Source organism: Anoplopoma fimbria, chromosome 18, assembly GCF_027596085.1.
Source record: "Anoplopoma fimbria isolate UVic2021 breed Golden Eagle Sablefish chromosome 18, Afim_UVic_2022, whole genome shotgun sequence".
NCBI classification, from domain to species: Eukaryota; Metazoa; Chordata; class Actinopteri; order Perciformes; family Anoplopomatidae; genus Anoplopoma; species Anoplopoma fimbria.
In genome coordinates, this window is record NC_072466.1 from 21,093,218 (window position 1) to 21,107,869 (window position 14,652).

At 42.3% G+C, this 14,652-nt stretch overlaps 1 protein-coding gene across 1 annotated transcript; it reads right to left on the reverse strand.

Annotated features, from left to right (window-relative positions):
• Positions 1-1,016: 1,016 nt before the first annotated feature.
• On the reverse strand, positions 1,017-11,201 carry hnrnpub (heterogeneous nuclear ribonucleoprotein Ub). Its single transcript, XM_054618375.1, has 14 exons — positions 10,548-11,201; positions 9,090-9,204; positions 7,061-7,140; positions 6,724-6,863; positions 6,478-6,577; positions 5,695-5,807; positions 5,182-5,445; positions 4,934-5,053; positions 4,696-4,824; positions 4,418-4,586; positions 4,043-4,324; positions 3,647-3,921; positions 3,388-3,534; positions 1,017-3,097 (listed from the first exon to the last, which is right to left on the reverse strand). The coding sequence occupies exons 1-14, from the start codon at positions 11,026-11,028 to the stop codon at positions 3,047-3,049; spliced, it is 2,466 nt and encodes an 821-aa protein (XP_054474350.1). The 5' UTR covers positions 11,029-11,201; the 3' UTR covers positions 1,017-3,046.
• Positions 11,202-14,652: the final 3,451 nt, after the last annotated feature.

A 14,652-nucleotide genomic window follows, 5' to 3' on the forward strand; every position in this document is an offset into this window, starting at 1 on the left:
TACGTTATGGGTTGAGGAAACGTCAGAGGCTTTACAAAGTTTATCCTCTGGAATATCTGTTTCTAATTTCTTATCATTCCATCCAATAGGATTTTCACTCTGAACAAAAGACTGTAGAGAAGAAGTGGACGTAGTCACTGTGACGTCCCCCATTGGTTTGTGGACTGACGTCTTTGAGGCCTTGAGTTCTCCATGTTGCCCGCCGCCATCTTGGTTTTTGTTTTTGACTCTAAATGGACCATCATTTACTAAATGAACATCATGCCGTATTGAGACCATAAAATAATGTTTATGATGTTTAAAAAGCCTGTCTAAAGATCTGTTTTGTTTTGTAGGAAGACGAGTGGATTTTATAATTTCTAATTCTTATTTTAAAACGCACAAAGACCGTATTCAGGAACTGTGCCTTTAAACGAACCAACGGGACTTCAGTAAGGTTGTGATGTCACAATGACACAGTCAGTGGTAGAGGTGACGCCAAACATTGCAGTGACTCTGTGAAAGCCGGCACCGCCGACCAATCAGAGCATTCTGGGCTTTGTTTTGGAGAGGGAGCCCTTAAAGAGACAGGTGCTGAAACATAGCGTTTCAAACAGAGGATGACTACAGATATATTAAGACACAGTATATAAAAAATAAAATGTTTTTTTGAACATGAAAGCACGTGAACATGTTCCAGGAGAAAGCCCAAATACAAGGATGAACCTGAAAATAAGGATTATATGTCTCCTTTAAAAACAAACTATCTTGCAAGCGGATCAGTTTAAATCGACAACTCAAGATTCCTCTCCTCCGTTTGAAAACTAAAAGGAATGACTTTAGGCCTTCATTTTAGCCAAAGATGCATCTACTAAATATGTTCAACTATTTTGTATGTATTTTGTTTTCACTTGGTTTATCGGAGGCACAAGAGCAACAGTAAATCTAAACCAATTTAATGTTGGAAGAAACTAAAACCTTGTAGTCCCGAGGCAGTGAGTACCTTTTCACTGTAACAAAACCACAAAGTCACTGTATACCAGCTTCTTTAACTTTAATAGAGTTGAGACAAATTAAAAAAGAAAATACAGTCCCAGTTTTCAAAACACAAATATCAAAAACCGTAAGATAGAAAAGACAACAAACCTGGGAAAAGTCTCAAAGCTTTTGCATTGTTGGTTTAATAATAAAAGACCTGATATACAACCTGCAACATAAAGCGATAAAAATATAGAGTCTGTCGTGTTAGAGGTTATACCGTGAACTCAAAAGCTTGCATTCTGTTAGATGGATGTATCCAGTACAATAAAAACAGGAGGGCACAAACTCTCCACACATTTAAATATAGTTGACAATTCATCACACAGCAGTACTCGGGCAAACTAACACTTTCTTATCACAATACAGTTATTACTCCAAGCCAATTAATTAATGAACATTCGTGCATGGGTTGAAATAGTGGTGATGTATTTACATGTTTATTAAATATCAACAGGGGCAGGTAAAAATAACAAACACACACCACTGGGTTTTATCTGATCTACTGGGATGGTTAGTCCAGCTCTGATGTTCCACTGTTGAAACACAAGCAGGGTGTCCTCTGCCAGGATAATGTGCCGGGACACATTATGGGCTGTTGGACGAGGAGCTGCCATTATTGCCGGGGCCACACAGTCACCAGCCATGAAGTCTGGGGGAGCTTCAGCGCAACGGAACACCTTGGAGTTGGTAGAGTTGGAGGTGTTGACCGGTGGACAGTTGTGACGCTGTGTAGCCCTTTAGGTTTGCTGGTGAAAATGAGTTACCCTGCCTGCTTTCTGTCACTCTGTGGCTGAACTACCATCGGCAGAAATTAGTTTGAACTTTAAAATAGTGGTGGAAATACACTTTAAAAAAAAAATAATACAAAATTCCATTGTGGTTCTGGTTTGAGATTAATTGGACCGATCGGCACTATTCGTTTTCAGAAGTCTGTGCTAAAGGAACCCATGATGGAGACGATCCAAGAACCACACTTTGCTCCTGAGAACCAAGTGTGGTCTGTATCCTAATTATTAGAAAAAATAAATAATAAAAAGTACTACAAATGGCTTACTAAAGAAAAAGTCATTAAATGGCTTGGTCAAAATGCTTCTCAAAGCGATGAACATTAGAATACCTAAAGGACGTTTCCAAGACAGGAAACATGGAGGGAATACTTTACTAATGAGGAGGAAAAGGAGTGGCTGATGTCCTCACTGTTTGGAGTAGCAAACTAGGACATTGCCTATTCAAAGGTCTTTTACACACCTTTGAAGCGAATCAAAAGTCATAAGCCAAGAAGAATGTAAAAAGCCAACGAGTTGTTTATTGTAGGTCTATGGAGTTTAGGTTACAGGTTCGATACTGAGAACAAAAGACAGTTCATCTGGTTGCTTCGGTTTAACCGCGCACTCTATGGACATGTACAGCCTAACAGTTTAATCAGCTACCATGCTTCTCGCTAACAAGCCAAGGTTCCTTTCAATCATTACCAGTTCTTTGAACTTCTCATACAGACTACGCAAAACAAAAAAAACAACGAATATTTACAATTTGTAATAAAAAAAAAGCAAAACAAAAATAATCACAGCACAGATAAAATGCACAGCCCTGAAAAAAGAAAAATAAAAGAAAAAAGCTCTCAACATCTGCCCCAGGGGCTGGCAAAAAGGTTTCTGGTTCCTGATAACAAACATGAGATTTTTTTTGTTTCCTTTTAAAAGCACGTCATTTAAAAGTGTTGGAATAAAGCATAATGAAATATACAACAAAAGAAATAAAAACGGATGATTGAATGAGACTGAACCCACGTTGTACCTCATGTGTAGATAGATATAAAGCTTCCATTACACTCAGGTATCTGGTCTCCTCCCTGATGTGGAATGTTGTCGCTCCATATCGCGTTAGTCTTCATTGTCAGTTGGTGGGTTTGGGATTATTAAAAGTGGGTTCTAGAGTAAAGTAAAATTAAAAAGAGCGGGGTGGAGGGATGTTCCGTGGCTAGCGGTGGTCGAGTGTCGGCCACCAGTCCGTTACAACAAGTGTCTTAGTAATATCCAGGCTGATACTGCTGGCTCCATGGCTTCTGGTTCCAGAACTGCACGGGACACAAGAGATGCACAGCTTACTTTGTGTTGATACCCAACAGTCTTTGAAATAGTACAACAATCACTTTCTTTCTCAAGTTTGTACTCCTTTCAATAAATAAACTATTAGTGAAGATTTTTGGTAGCATTCATTATTCATGGGATTCTAAAAACAGCATAAATGACTAACTCACTTTAGAAAGTCATTTTGGTAAAATAAAGTTTGGGTTTTAAATTGAATCTGTATAGTGTTTAACATGACGGTGTAAGGTGCAAATATGAGTCTGCTCTCCATACTGACCCCTTGCTGCCAGCTCTGGTTGAAGGCTTGGGCCTTGTCCATGCCATTCCTGTTGCCAAAGTTACCGCTGTTCCGGTTGTTACCGAAGTTGCCATTCTTGTTTCCAAAGTTGCCAAAGTTACCACGGTTACCACCTCTCTGCTGGAACTGTAGCGGGAGAGAGGCAGGACAATGATGACCATGTCGCTGCCCACAAACAAACCAAAAAAAGGCCAGATCACATGACGACATGAAGTATGAGTGTCACTATCAAACCCACCTGGTTGTGATGTCCCCTGGAACCACCGCGATGCATGTTGACTCCGCCTCCTCTGCTCATGTTTCCACGGTTCATTGGGCCACCTCTGTTCATGTGACCCCCTCTGGGTCCCATGTTGCCTCTCATTGGTCCGCCCCTGGGGGATCCGCCCAAGCTGGGGATGGGGCCACCGCCGCCCCGGTTAAAGTTCCCACGGTTATGGAACCCTCCCCTGAAGGCCGGGGGAGGGAGGAAGCCACGAGGTGGACGGTTGAAGCCGCCACGAGGGCCAGGGGCTGCAAAGAGATCAGTACAGGTTAGCATGAACGCAACAAATGGTCTTTACAATAACAAGAATATCTATATATTTTTTTTAATAAAATGGTGGTGATTATTTCCCCAAATAGACAATTCTACCTCCTCTGAAGTTGCCTCTGCTCTGGAAGCCTCCGCGGCCACCGCCTCTCTGTCCGGGTCCACTGCCACGGCCAAACTGGTTCTTGCCCCCACGGCCGCCACCGCGCAGGCCGCCGCCTCTTTTTGGCGTTGTGCTCCCCTGGTTGGGCTTCTTCTCGGCCGGCAGAGCCGTCTTGCTCTCCTCTTTGTACTGTTCCAGCAGCTTGCCGGCCTCCTCCTTCTGCAGCTCCGCATAGATGACCTCGCTGAAGCTCTCTCCCCCCTCGGGCAGGGAGTAGAAGCCTGTCAAGGAGGGAAAATATGATAAGCAAGAGAGAAAAAAAAAAACAAAAAAAACAGTTTTTAACTATTTCTACCACCATGTATGCTTTTTACCTTTCATTTTGAAAACGGCGTGCTCGGGCACTTCTTTGCCATCACTCTCGACCTTCTTCTGGACTCTCTGCTTGTAGTCCTCGTCAGAGGGGCAGACCACCACAGCCTTGCGCTGGAAGCCTGCAAACAAGCACATCTTCCTCTTCTGGCCTGGGGCAGACAGGTTGGTCTGGGAGGAAGAGGAGAAAGAGGCTCAATGGTACTGGGCTTTATACGGTTTGTATTTTACACTCTGTATAACAAAAAAATAACAAAGTACAATAGTACAAGCCACTTACATGATCTAGGATGTAGTTTCTCTTCTTGCGGGCCGCGATCTCGATGAACTTTCCAAGGAAAAGAGGTGCTCGCTGGGAAATGGCACTCAGTTTTGTGATGTCTTTCGACTGCCGTTTCAGGCTGTTGATCTGTATTAAAGGATCGGATAAAATACAATTTCAACATTAAATAGAAGGGACAGAGTTCCTTAGAGACGGTATGAACTACTAAAAAACAAACAGCGGCATTAGTACTGACCATCATCTTGTCCACAATGGTGTCACTGCCCAGGATGTAGTACTTCCCAGGGTTCTCTTGGACATGGTTCTTCACCCATGTAGTCTTCCCAGAGCCTGGCAGGCCAACCATCACTATGATCTACGCAACATGAAGGGCCAAGTTAGAGAAAATGACTATAAATTCTCCTAAATATTAGTTAAAAATACCAAAAAAACTAATTTACTGCATGACCAATGAAAGGCATAACTGCACATTACTGTGCTTACCTCGCAGTCAGCCTTGGTCTGTGGACCCTTGAGGCCCCGGACTCTGTCGTCCACGGGGATCTGCTGCAGGAAGGTGTAACCCTCGGGCTGAGGGAAGTACGGAGTCTCCATCTGGCCAAAGTTGAACTCCACGGCACAGTTGTGGCAGATGACGTGGGGGAAGAGGGCCTGGCCGTTCAGGGAGTCCTTCTTGACCTGGAAAGCGACGGCTGGCTCTCCACCGTTCTTTGAGAACGACAACACCAGCTCCTCTCCCTCAAAGTCCTAAGCCAAGAAAGTAGGGTGATAAATCATTTGTGAGGAAGACAAGGTGAAATGGGAACATATGCAAAATAAAAGTTGGCAGTTCATTAACATGTAAATATTGAACCTTCATTTTGATGAACTGCATGAGGTTCCTCCTGTTTCTGATTTAAACGAAATGAGGGAACACTATACAGTGTACTCTTACGCTGGCTTGGTTATCATCTACTTTAATGAACTGACAAAATACAAGCAGCAGGCATGTCTTACAATAAGGCAGCAGATGACATCATTCTCCTCGTAAGTCTCTCCAAAGTCCTCTGTCACACAGTTGGTGGTCTTCTTGCCTTTCCCAGAGTACGCATAAGAATGTTCTTCCTCACCTAAACATTAATGGGAGAAAACATTAATTGACAAAATTTTTTTTTTTGGGACAGCCAACAGTAGAAGTGGCATTTCTGAATAATCACACCACGTCTCAGTCACTGTGACCGTTATGGTGTGTGAATCATTGTGTTGGCAGTAAGCCAGCCACCATTACTGTGATGCAGCCTGAGCTGGAGCCATTTCACATTACACGTCATGAGGCTTATGAGCCACTAGAGGGACCTCTAGGAGAATCACAGAAGCCTCTGGTAATGTATTTGACAGACTTTCATCCAAAAACATTTATTTTGTCAGTTTAAATAGAAAGTTCACTTTCTTCAATGAATGCACCGTTAAGTCCATTGAAGATACTGCACAGTATTTGAAGCCCTGCAGAATTATACATGTACGAGGCATATTCTGCATTGGCTTGGTCACCATTTTGTATATCAGAAGTAATGATACCCCATCATGTTTAAGTTATGGAATATTATCACGCTAACAGTTTGCTGTAGAACACGTGTGTGCGAGATCAAATTATTCTGGCAATGAGTGGAATAAACGCTGCCGCGGGTAAACGGAGAGTTACTCCTGGACTCAACACTTCACACTGACACAGAATACCTGAATTATGCAGCCAGCATTAGAATATACAGAAGAGTGTAGAGCATATAAAAAGGCACTGACCGAGGAGGAGGGTGCCAGTAGACAGGGACCAGCCAACCTGCACATCGTGAATCTCCATGTTCTTGCTGGAGATGTGCTTCACAGGAATTTTCTCTGAAATCTGTTGACATGAAGAAAAACACACAAAAAGAAATATCAGGATTCATTTCCACTCCCATTTTACACAAAGCTATACAACATTCAGAGACATAAGAATGACAAAGGTTTGTACGGCAGGGAAAGTGATTAACATCATTGTTACTCTACCTTCATCTCAAAGCAGGCTTTGCCTTTGTTCACACCATAGGTGCCCTTGCCTCCGGACCAGAGGTAAGCAAAGCTCTCCATGGTGAGAGATGAGGCACTGTAACGGTCCCGTGACACCTTAAAGTGCAGGTCGCAGTTGTCTAGAACCAAAGAAAAAGCACTCATCAATATCTGTTTACAGGTAAAGAGGTCTCCGATAAAGAGCGTGGTGACGTTCCAGCTAGTCGTCATGCAAGTCCTCTAAGACAGGTCTTCTTTGCACTTACATTGGATCTCTGAATCAAATCGGCTTAAAGTATTCCTTTAAATGTAATTTGTCACATTAATAGTCACTCACAGGTATCCAGGCAGACTTTTGTGTCGTCAAACTCCTCATCTTCTTCCTCGAGGGGGGGCACGGGAGACTTAAATGAAGCCCTGAAAAGAGACACCAACCGGTCAAAGAGAGGATTCACACGCGATGCAAAATCATGGAGCATAAAAGATGTCTTGGGTACCACTTGCTGAAAAATATATGGGGAAGAAAGGTGGGAAGACAGACTAGGGGATGCAATACAAAATAGGACCAGTAAGTTGGGCAAGTGAGTCTCCAAAGAAGTCTTTATTTTTGGCCTTGGCAGACAGCACTTACCTTATAGTATCCAGCGAAATCTAAAACATGAGAGATACAGAGAGAGAGAGCACCTCTACTAGCCCTAGCATGCACTGCTATCCACTGGTGAAAGTGATAAGACCTCTCCCCCTTTCAGATCAGTGAGTTTATGATCTCCAGGATTACTGTGGGGTCAGCCAAAGTGATAGTGGGTGCAGTTTATATTTAACTTCCCATATGTGGAATTCTAAAAGAAAAAAAAGGTCACGACCAACTGTTCTGAGAAAGTGTGAGGGACATGCTTGGCTGCTTGAAATGAGTCATCATGAGAGCCACAGCAACTTACCAACTCTGTAGCTTGAGATAAGGTACACAAAATCTACTATGGGAAGTGTAAGAATCTAGTCAAAATGTTGTAACGGTTACACATTTCATTGAGGCTTATGCATTGTGCCGCCTGATGCAATGAAGTCCAGTGGAGTAGAGTCTTTATTCAGTGGGAATGAAACAGATTTGGGGCGATCTTCAGCAGCACTCCTAACATATCCAGAGAAATCTGTCATTGTAGTCCTTAAACAGCCTTGAATGCAGTACAAATGGCAGTGGGGGAAATTTACAGTGGCTCTGGAGAAAATCGCCAGAGTTGGAGGGTACAGTGAGCGCTGCTCTATAGGCATATGACTGTCCAGGGGCCTCTGGCTTCACATAGGCTGGATGAAAGCGCCAAAAGATATGGTAATGGGGTAAAAGATAGAACATCTGGACTTCAAATTGGAGCCAAAATTTACACTTGCAAATATTTGGCTATCAGATAGGAAGGGGACAAACAGACCTCAATAGGCAGTAACACTATTGCTATACTGGCCAAAGGAACATTTAAGAAGAGTCCAAGACTTTCCAAAAGATAAAAAAATAAAAAATTCCTTTTCCTGACATTGGATCCTTAAGTGTGTCAACAGCCCAATGAAAACAAAACACTGACCAAGTAGTAAGTACACATATGCACACACACGCACTCAAACGTCCACGCATGCCATGCATGATGTCACCTGCACAGGGGTATAAAAGAGTCTCGAAAACACGTCCACACTCACGCCTTGATGAGACACACACACACGACATGATACATGAGACAGAAATAGCAGTTTGACGTCATACAACCAGTGAAATAAAAAACAAAAACGATAGAAAATAAAAAAAATAAGACCATTGCGAGGTAAAACGATGGACGGTCAATAACGAGCTCCTCCATGGACGTACCAAATACTTTGGGCAGTTTGCGATATCCTTGTGTGCTACCCTGCAGCACTGGACCCCTCCTCCCACGCCTCTGAGCTATTCCTCCCCCATCTCCTCCCTCCGTCCGTCCATTCATTTAAAAGTGCACATCTGCTACTTTCCTCTGGGTTCTCTCTTGAGCGGCCTGGCTTCACCTTGAGGACACAACTGGCTTTCCCAAACAATAAGTGGCATGAGGAACAGATGTGAAAATTCAGAGACTTGATAGTTGCACTTCTGCTACAGAATGCAGTCCATTTGAGACACAAATGTGAGTGGGCACTGTAAAAGGTAAGGCTCTTAAAAGTAGTCAGGGATGGCTCTCAAAACATGTGTGAAAGTGAGGTAGTTAATAAATAGTAGGATACTTGAAAAATGAGGGTTTTCCTCATGCTAGTTATATGTGCATTGGCACTTAAAGCCAATACAGTTCAACAAAGCTATGGATGGCGCTTCAGGGATGCTGAAGGCCATTTTTGCTCTGTCCCATCCTTACCAGCTGTATTTGTTTTCTTCAATAAATTCAAAGTAGCCCCTTCCATGTTCCTCCCGGCGTCTCTTAACACCCTTCTTATTCTTCTGATCAGCATTCGTGTCTTTGTCCGCATCCCCTTTGAAAATAGAACAAAGATATAGAATGAGGTGCTCCTTTTTGTGAGAGAAGAGGTCGGACTGGCAGTGGGGTTCTGGCCCACAAAGCCCGTTCATTAGTTACATTGTGTCGACCATAATCATCAAAAGTAAGGTTACCAAAGAGGTGACACCTCACAATTACACTTAAAAATAAATAAATGTATATACACATCATACTACATAAATAGTTACAGCTCTAATGACCAGATAATAATTACAATATAGGCTGGTCCAAATGAACATTGTGAACAGTGTTTGCTGGGGCTGGAAAAAACAAGTCTCTGCAAAGTAAAAGGGACATTAACCGTGGAATAAAGGGCTTGGAATGTTTTGTGCTCAATAAGATTCAGATGTTAGCATGTCTTATTAAGGTGCGCAGGTCTACTGCCGTCTGGGAATAAATGCATCATGCAAGGAAATGGATTACATCCATTTAGACCTGATTAACCCCTACCCTTCCCCCACACCTAACCCTAAATTACCTAGGCGAATAATCACGGTAAACCGACATTTTCTACGTTCATCCAACAAGATTACACTTTCTATTCAACCCACGAAAAAAAAAAAAAAAAAACGAACCACGTGTTAAACAAGCATTTCGACGCCTGTCCAGTCTTCTGCACAGCTTTGGGTCCGCAAGTCCAGATGTCCCCTTCTTAAGTCTAATACTGGACGTAAACACAGATGGGCACACTCCAATGTGTAGACATTAGAGTTTAATTGGAACACTTGTAGCTGTGGTGCCCATCAGTGTGACTGACAGGGTAGAGGCGGATGCAAGGCACCCGGCGACCGCAGTAACATTCAGCTGCTTTAGTGCTTTAGTTGTGTTTAACGTGGGCGCCTTTATTTAAAATGGGCGATGGGGTAACGCCAAGTGACCGTCTTGGTTTACAGCCACACTACCAACCGGCTAAGAGGCTCCAACGTGGGAGCCACTGAGCTAGCTAACCGGCTGACCGCTAGCTAGACACAAAGAGAATGACGTTAGCTCGCAAGCTAACATGCTAACCAAGTGAAACGAAAAGCCAGGCTAAGCTAGGTTAAAAAAAAATCAACGCCTGCGTTTTAACGTGATTCACGTAACGTTTTCAATTGCATAGTAATAAGTTAAACGGTGGATGGGAGTACCGACACTACGTTACTAGCGTTAGCTTTAGCCGCGGCGGTGACCGATGCTAGCTACACGTTAGCATGGCCGGCTAACCGTTTCAGTTGGTGGCTAACGCTAGCTAGCTCAACATGGCCGCTCTGTCACCCGGCCACCGTCCGTCCGTCCATCCAGCCAGGCACATTGTCATAACCAACCCGCTGGACTCACCCTCAGCAGCCTGGTCGGCGGGCTCACCGTCCTCCGGGTCTATTTTCTCCATGTCGTCGACGTCTCCCTTGAGCATTGGGTCCATCTCGTCGTCCTCTCCATCATCTCCATCTTCCTCCCCTTCGCCCATCTCTTCGTCTTCGGCAGCGGCATCACCACCACCGCCGCCGCCTCCATTTTCCGGCTGCTCTTCCTCCTCCTCCTCCTCTCCCACCTCCTCGTTGGCCTCCATGCTCTCCTCCACCGGGCCTTCGCCTTCTTCCTCCTCTCCCATGCCCTCCTGTTCTGCGGCCTGGCCTGACCCCTCCGCCGCTGCAGCCTCTTGGTCCAGCGGAGGGTTTCCTGCCAGGGCCTCCTCGTCCAGCGCGGCCTGCAGGCGGTCCATCAGCTCGGCCTTCAGCCCTTTATCCGACAGATCCCGCTTCTTCAGCTCGTCCTTCAACTCGTTCACTTTCAGCTTCTTCACGTTCATTGAGCTCATTGTGAATGTTTTTAACGTATTAAGTAAAAATCAGAATAAATAACTGGGACGCCCTTTTTTTGTCGACGGTTGTAGCTCAATACTGCGCCAAATGGCACCCTCGCTGTCCGACCAATCTTTCACCGGTAAAAAAAAAGAGCTGTGCTTATCCCGGGGTGTGGGGGAGGACGGTGACGTCACTACCGTAATTACCCAGAGAGCAGCGCGGCTCCGTTATATAGCCGACCATCTGTCGCTGGCGCAATAACAGAACCAATCCCTTAGAAAAATGAAACACTAACAACACCCAAGATTATGTTCATTTTTATCTTTCTTTGCATCATTCATATAGGCAATCTACCGAATGATATAACAAACAAGTGGTCGATCAAATAGGACGCTATTACAAATAATAAGATAAGATAAGATAAGATAATCCTTTATTAGTTAAATTCAATTTGCAGGCTTACAGCAGCATAGAGTTAAAGTGCACACAAGAGACATAGTAAAGAAAGACAAGATAAAATGAAAAATAAAAATGAAAAACAAGTATTATAAATAAGCAATAAAAACAGTAGAAAAACACAATAACTGAAATATAATATTTACAGACAGAAAAAAAAACTATATTAACTATTATTGCACAGTGTTTTTATTGTCATGTGTCATGTGGTCTGCTGGGAGCAGAGCTGGTTGTGTAAAAATATGTAATGTAATGTAATGTAATGTAAAAATAGCGTCGTGGTTCAGCAAGAGTATACAGTGGGTACGGAAAGTATTCAGACCCCTTTACATTTTTCACTCTTTGTTTCATTGCAGCCATTTGCTAAAATCGAAAAAGTTTTTTTTCGCATTAATGTACACTCAGCAACCCATCTTGACAGAAAAAAAACAGAAATGTAGAAATTTTTGCAAATTTATTAAAAAAGAAAAACTGAAAGACTCATGGCTGTACTAGCTCAAAAGGGTGCTTCTACTCAATACTGAGCAAAGGGTCTGAATACTTATGACCATGTGATATTTCAGTTTTTCTTTTTTAATAAATTTGCAAAAAATTCTACATTTCTGGTTTTTTCTGTCAAGATGGGTTGCTGAGTGTACATTAATGCGAAAAAAAATGAACTTTTTCGATTTTAGCAAATGGCTGCAATGAAATAAAGGGTGAAAAATTTAAAGGAGTCTGAATACTTTCCGTACCCGCTGTATATAGAACGATATTGAGATAGGCCTGTAGAACACCGTAATGTACAATACTCTAAACCATAATTCATTTGGGAAAAATATGCCTTGTGTGAGTAGGCTATAATGTATATCTTTGTAAACATTTTCTAAAAGTAATGTCTTCCAAGTGAGAATGTAAATGATTAATAAAGAAAATGTTGCATGGAGGGAAACTAAATGAATCCAATTTTCCAGTTAGCTATTTTAACATTCAATGCTGTCACTGTTTAGGGTTGCAACACTACCCAAATCATGTAAAGGAGGCTCACTTTAATCGGCTACAGTATAACTTTTAATACATTTGTCTGAATATGTGGTTCTATTTTATCTTCTCAAATTGATAACAGAAGAGTTGAGGACTGTATAAAACTTCTGGCCCAGACGTTTATTCAGTCTATGTCAAGAAGTACTACCCGGAGCCTTCCTCGTAGCACTTATTGCACTCGTATTAGTTGCTGCACTTACTGTATTCGTATCAGTTCGCTGCACTTATTGAATTTGTATTTGTTTACTGCACTTATCCTATTCGTAGTAGTTTGTAGCACTTACTATATTCGGATTAGTCTGTTGCAATTATTGTTTTCGTAGTAATCTGCCTCTGCACTATACTTTTGCTCTGGTTTATGCTTTGAGATGCTTGTTTAAGAAAGGAGATGCACTTATGACTTCTGGTGACTAGTAGTTCTCTTGAATACCTATGTTGAATACACTTCCTGTAAGTCGCTTTGGATAAAAGCGTCTGCTAAATGACTGTAATGTAATGTAATGTATGTGAATAATGTTGATGCAAAACAAACAAACAAACAAACAAAACTGTCCCTCTGCATAAAAACACCATGAAAATCATTTGTTGTTTTGTCAATGGTATAAACAAAAACATTATTCATTTAAAGGGCCGTCTTTAAATGTCTTCTTGAGCATTGTGACGTCTGACGATGTCATCAGATGTAGCAATGTAGGCCCCCAGCTTCATGGAGGCACAATACTAAATTGCTGTAGTAACTCTGTAATCTTGTTTGTTTTTACTGCCTCTGCCCTGATTCTATATCTGACATTGTTCTACATAGTTCAATAAAGTTATAAAGCGTTATACCACACTGTCTTCTCTTTTTACGTACTATCACTACAAAGGGGACTTCACTGAACAACATCAAAATGCATAGCACAACGGATATATTAACGTAAAATGGTATGTCATGTTTTATAGTGAGTGCATGGGACTGTTGTGTAGGTAAGAGATCAGTACGTTCATTGGCTTCTATAAATCGTGGCTGTACCTGGACCGTGGATGTGCATCCTGCTACGGCCCTGCTGACACCGACTGCTACCACCATTATTATTACTAGTCACATTACTATTACTATTACCTGTACCATTAAGCATTTTAGCTTTACTTCCACCCTGAAGCCCTTTTGCTTTCTCGTTCTGCAGGTTTCCATGAATCGTTGTGGTACCTGGACCGTAGTCGTGCCTCCTGCTGTGACCCTGACACCCACTGCTACTTCCATTATTATTATTAGTCACATTACTATCCCTATTTTCATGGCTATAATTCTACTGTAATAATTGCTGCTGTTATTATAAGTAGTCTTATTATATGAATCATTTATGTCATATACATTGAATGTGTTGTATCTCTGTTATGCTGCTCATTCTGTACACATGACATCTATTGCATTCTGTCCATCCTGGGAGAAGGATCCCTCCTCTGTCGTTCTCCCAGAGGTTTCTTAGGGGAGTTTTTTCTCCCTGTTAAAGGGGTTTTTAGGGGGAGTTTTTCCTGTGACCGATGTGAGGGAAGGACAGAGGATGTCGCATGTGCACAGATTGTAAAGCCCTCTGAGGCAAATTTGTAATTTGTGATTCTGGGCTATACAAAATAAACTGAATTGAATTGAATTGAATTAGGTTTTGAAAATTGAGTGAACTCTATTTAAAAAGTTTCTTTTGACTGTTTGTGTAAACGCCTGCTCTTTACTGCCTCCCAGAGGAGGTTTTAATAATTCACCAAGTGAGTTCATGAAGCGTTTCCTCAGTGCTCACTCCTTCTCCACTGTGTGGTCATCACTGCACCTCCAGACACTTAGTTTAGCATCATTTCTGTCCTTATCTATGCCTATACCATGAGTTAAATATGTTTGCTTTTTTTCTTTTATCCTTGGAGCTTTGGAGAAATTAAATGAAAAGGGCGCCCTGCCTTTGTTCGGATATCTTTTGAAATATTAACAAGTTGTCATGTCATCTCTGACTGGAAGAGGAGAGAGATTCCGAGGACCACACCGGGTAAGTCACATTTACTCATCATGAACACAATGTGGTATTTGTAAGAAACATTGCAATAGAATGACAGAATACCACTTCAACAACAACAACAACATTTGGGTGTGGTAACAGTTGCCTAAGCCCACCTACATCCTTCTTCTG